The 2,281-nt window shown below is 47.7% G+C and overlaps 1 protein-coding gene across 1 annotated transcript; it reads right to left on the bottom strand.

The window, feature by feature from the left end:
- Positions 1-213: 213 nt before the first annotated feature.
- Positions 214-1,739, bottom strand: c1ql2 (complement component 1, q subcomponent-like 2; the record flags this gene model as incomplete). The annotated part of the gene is given in 3 exon segments (XM_084314812.1): positions 214-436; positions 1,154-1,462; positions 1,464-1,739. Coding segments are annotated over 3 exon segments (765 nt in total). The 3' UTR covers positions 214-256.
- Positions 1,740-2,281: the final 542 nt, after the last annotated feature.

The following is a 2,281-nucleotide window of genomic DNA, read 5'->3' as shown; positions in this document are numbered from 1 at the left end:
TTGGCACTCCCGACTGCACGAATACAAACAGACAACGCAGCGGACCCGGCCGCGTGTAGCTGTTCCGCAACAGTAAGTGACTTCCGGGGTAGGCCTGATTGGCCCCGACGGGCCAATCAGGCCTACCCCGGAAGTCACTTACTGTTGCGGAACAGGTACACGCGACCCGGCCAGCAGCTCTAGTCAGTCTAATCGGCAGCGTCCATGGTCTATTTGTGCACGTCGTGTTGTGCTGGGTGGGTTTTGTGGAAGTTTATTAGTCCGGATATAAAATGAACCCGGAAAACGTGCTGTACTTGTTGTTGTTGCCGCCGTGCGCTTTGCCGCCGTCTAACTTGACATAAATCTCGTCCCCGGAGTCCAGGTGGAGGACGACACTGTTGCTGGCGTAGTCATAGTTCTGGTCGGCGTCCTGGGCTATAGCACTAGCACGGACCTGTGGATAAGAGACACAATTCAGACTTACAGACCCTCATCTGCACCTTACTTGCTCATATGCGTACTCAGACAGAGTTAATATTGTTATATTGTTTACACTATTTGTACTTTTTTACTTTTTTACTATACTTGTATTACCTGTATGCTGTATTATCTTCTACTATTACCATGTACCTGTCTCTCCCCCCCCCATGCTGCTATGGTGCCTGCATTTCCCCAAGGGGACCAATAAAGGAATATCTTATCTTAGGAATCCGTTACAAAGTAAAGCATATTGCGAGTTATCGATCTATATAAACGCTCAGTGTAAACTGGGTTTGTGATCACTGCGCACTTTCAAGTGCAATCTACTCAAAAGGTTGCCCCAAAAAAGTCAGACAACAAACCCTTGAACATCTACAAATAATGAATCGAGTTCAACGACAAATATATGGAACCGAGTCCATTAAGACATTCACTAAATTAACGACGAACGTATACAATTACGCACACTGCAACAGAGTTGTGAATTACCTGAGCGTAATTGCCCCAAAACTGTTGTTTTACGCACTGGACAGCTGATTTACGCTTTTACGCACGACACACTACTCCGTACTGTATTGTACCCATTCTGCAATCTGTTAAATAAAGTTTTCATTCATTCATTCATTCACACGGTGCATTTTATAATGGATGTAAAATATAGTCTTTAACGAAAATGTACAGTTCAATTTACCTGTCCATTTTTGCACAAGTCTGCCCACATACTTGTCCCGTCGCCTCCACGCATTAGTACATGATACGTGAAGTAGTAAATTCCAGACACTTGGCAGGTGAACTTTCCGGTCGTTGGGTCGTAGTGGTTCCCCAGGTTCGTAACAACGTCGTCGAATCTTAGAACTTCATATCCCTCATGCGGGTTTTTCAGACCCACGTAAAACGCTATCTTGGTCCCACCAATAGCAGATCCAAGCTCGGCACCGGTCTCGGCCCGAGCTGTGCCGGCCGTTACCCCGGGAAACCCCGGTTTTCCAGAGTCCCCCTCTATCTCCCGGTGGCCCTCGTGGACCGGGAGGACCCGGTTCACCTGGCGGACCTCTCGGACCGTGTTTCCCCAGCCGACCCGGTTCGCCTTTAGTCCCTTGAACGAACGACGGGGACGGGACGGAACTCAAGTCCTGCATGACATCCATCGCCGTCGCGCTCGGTTTCGGGTTATAAGGATCGCAGATCATTCGACAGGTGCCCATCATCTCGTAGTGCGCATCGGTCTTGGATGTTTGGACCAGCAAGGGAATGGCAATGATGAGAGCCAACACCATGACGATGCCAACCACTGCCGCGACGATTCTCTTCCTCTGGAGAGTCCGAGAAGCAAGCGCTAAAAAGTCCGTTTTGCTTTGGGAAGTAATGGTGGAAGGCTGTGAGCACTAAACACAGTAGAAAAGAGAGTGGACCAAAATGAGTCACTAAAATTCCAGGATTTAGCAACGAGGAGAGGGGGGAAAAGTGTAACCTTAAGCCTATAGTTCACCTTGGGGTGTTTAATGCTGTGTCAGTAATAACTCAGTATCAATATGCTTCACAGAGTTGACAGGGTGAATATTCGTGTTGGCATGGCTGGACACACGCTGGATCTCCGAGCTGAGCAGAAAGAGGCTTCGAGCGATTTCTGTCCGACTGCAACAAACGCAGGGGGGTAAAGAGGTGATGACGTAACAAGTTATGGGCAAAGCCTGTTTCAATTTGGATTAAGACTACAACAATAATCATGTCATCTTTATGTATGAATTAGAAATCCCTCTGCATAGCACACAGGGAATAGGATCAGGAAGCATTACTAACACTTAGACCTCCCTTTTCA

Source organism: Notolepis coatsorum (genome assembly GCF_963971535.1).
Source record: "Notolepis coatsorum genome assembly, chromosome: 5".
In the NCBI taxonomy this organism is placed as follows: Eukaryota; Metazoa; Chordata; class Actinopteri; order Aulopiformes; family Paralepididae; genus Notolepis; species Notolepis coatsorum.
This window is presented reverse-complemented; position numbering and strand designations above follow the sequence as displayed.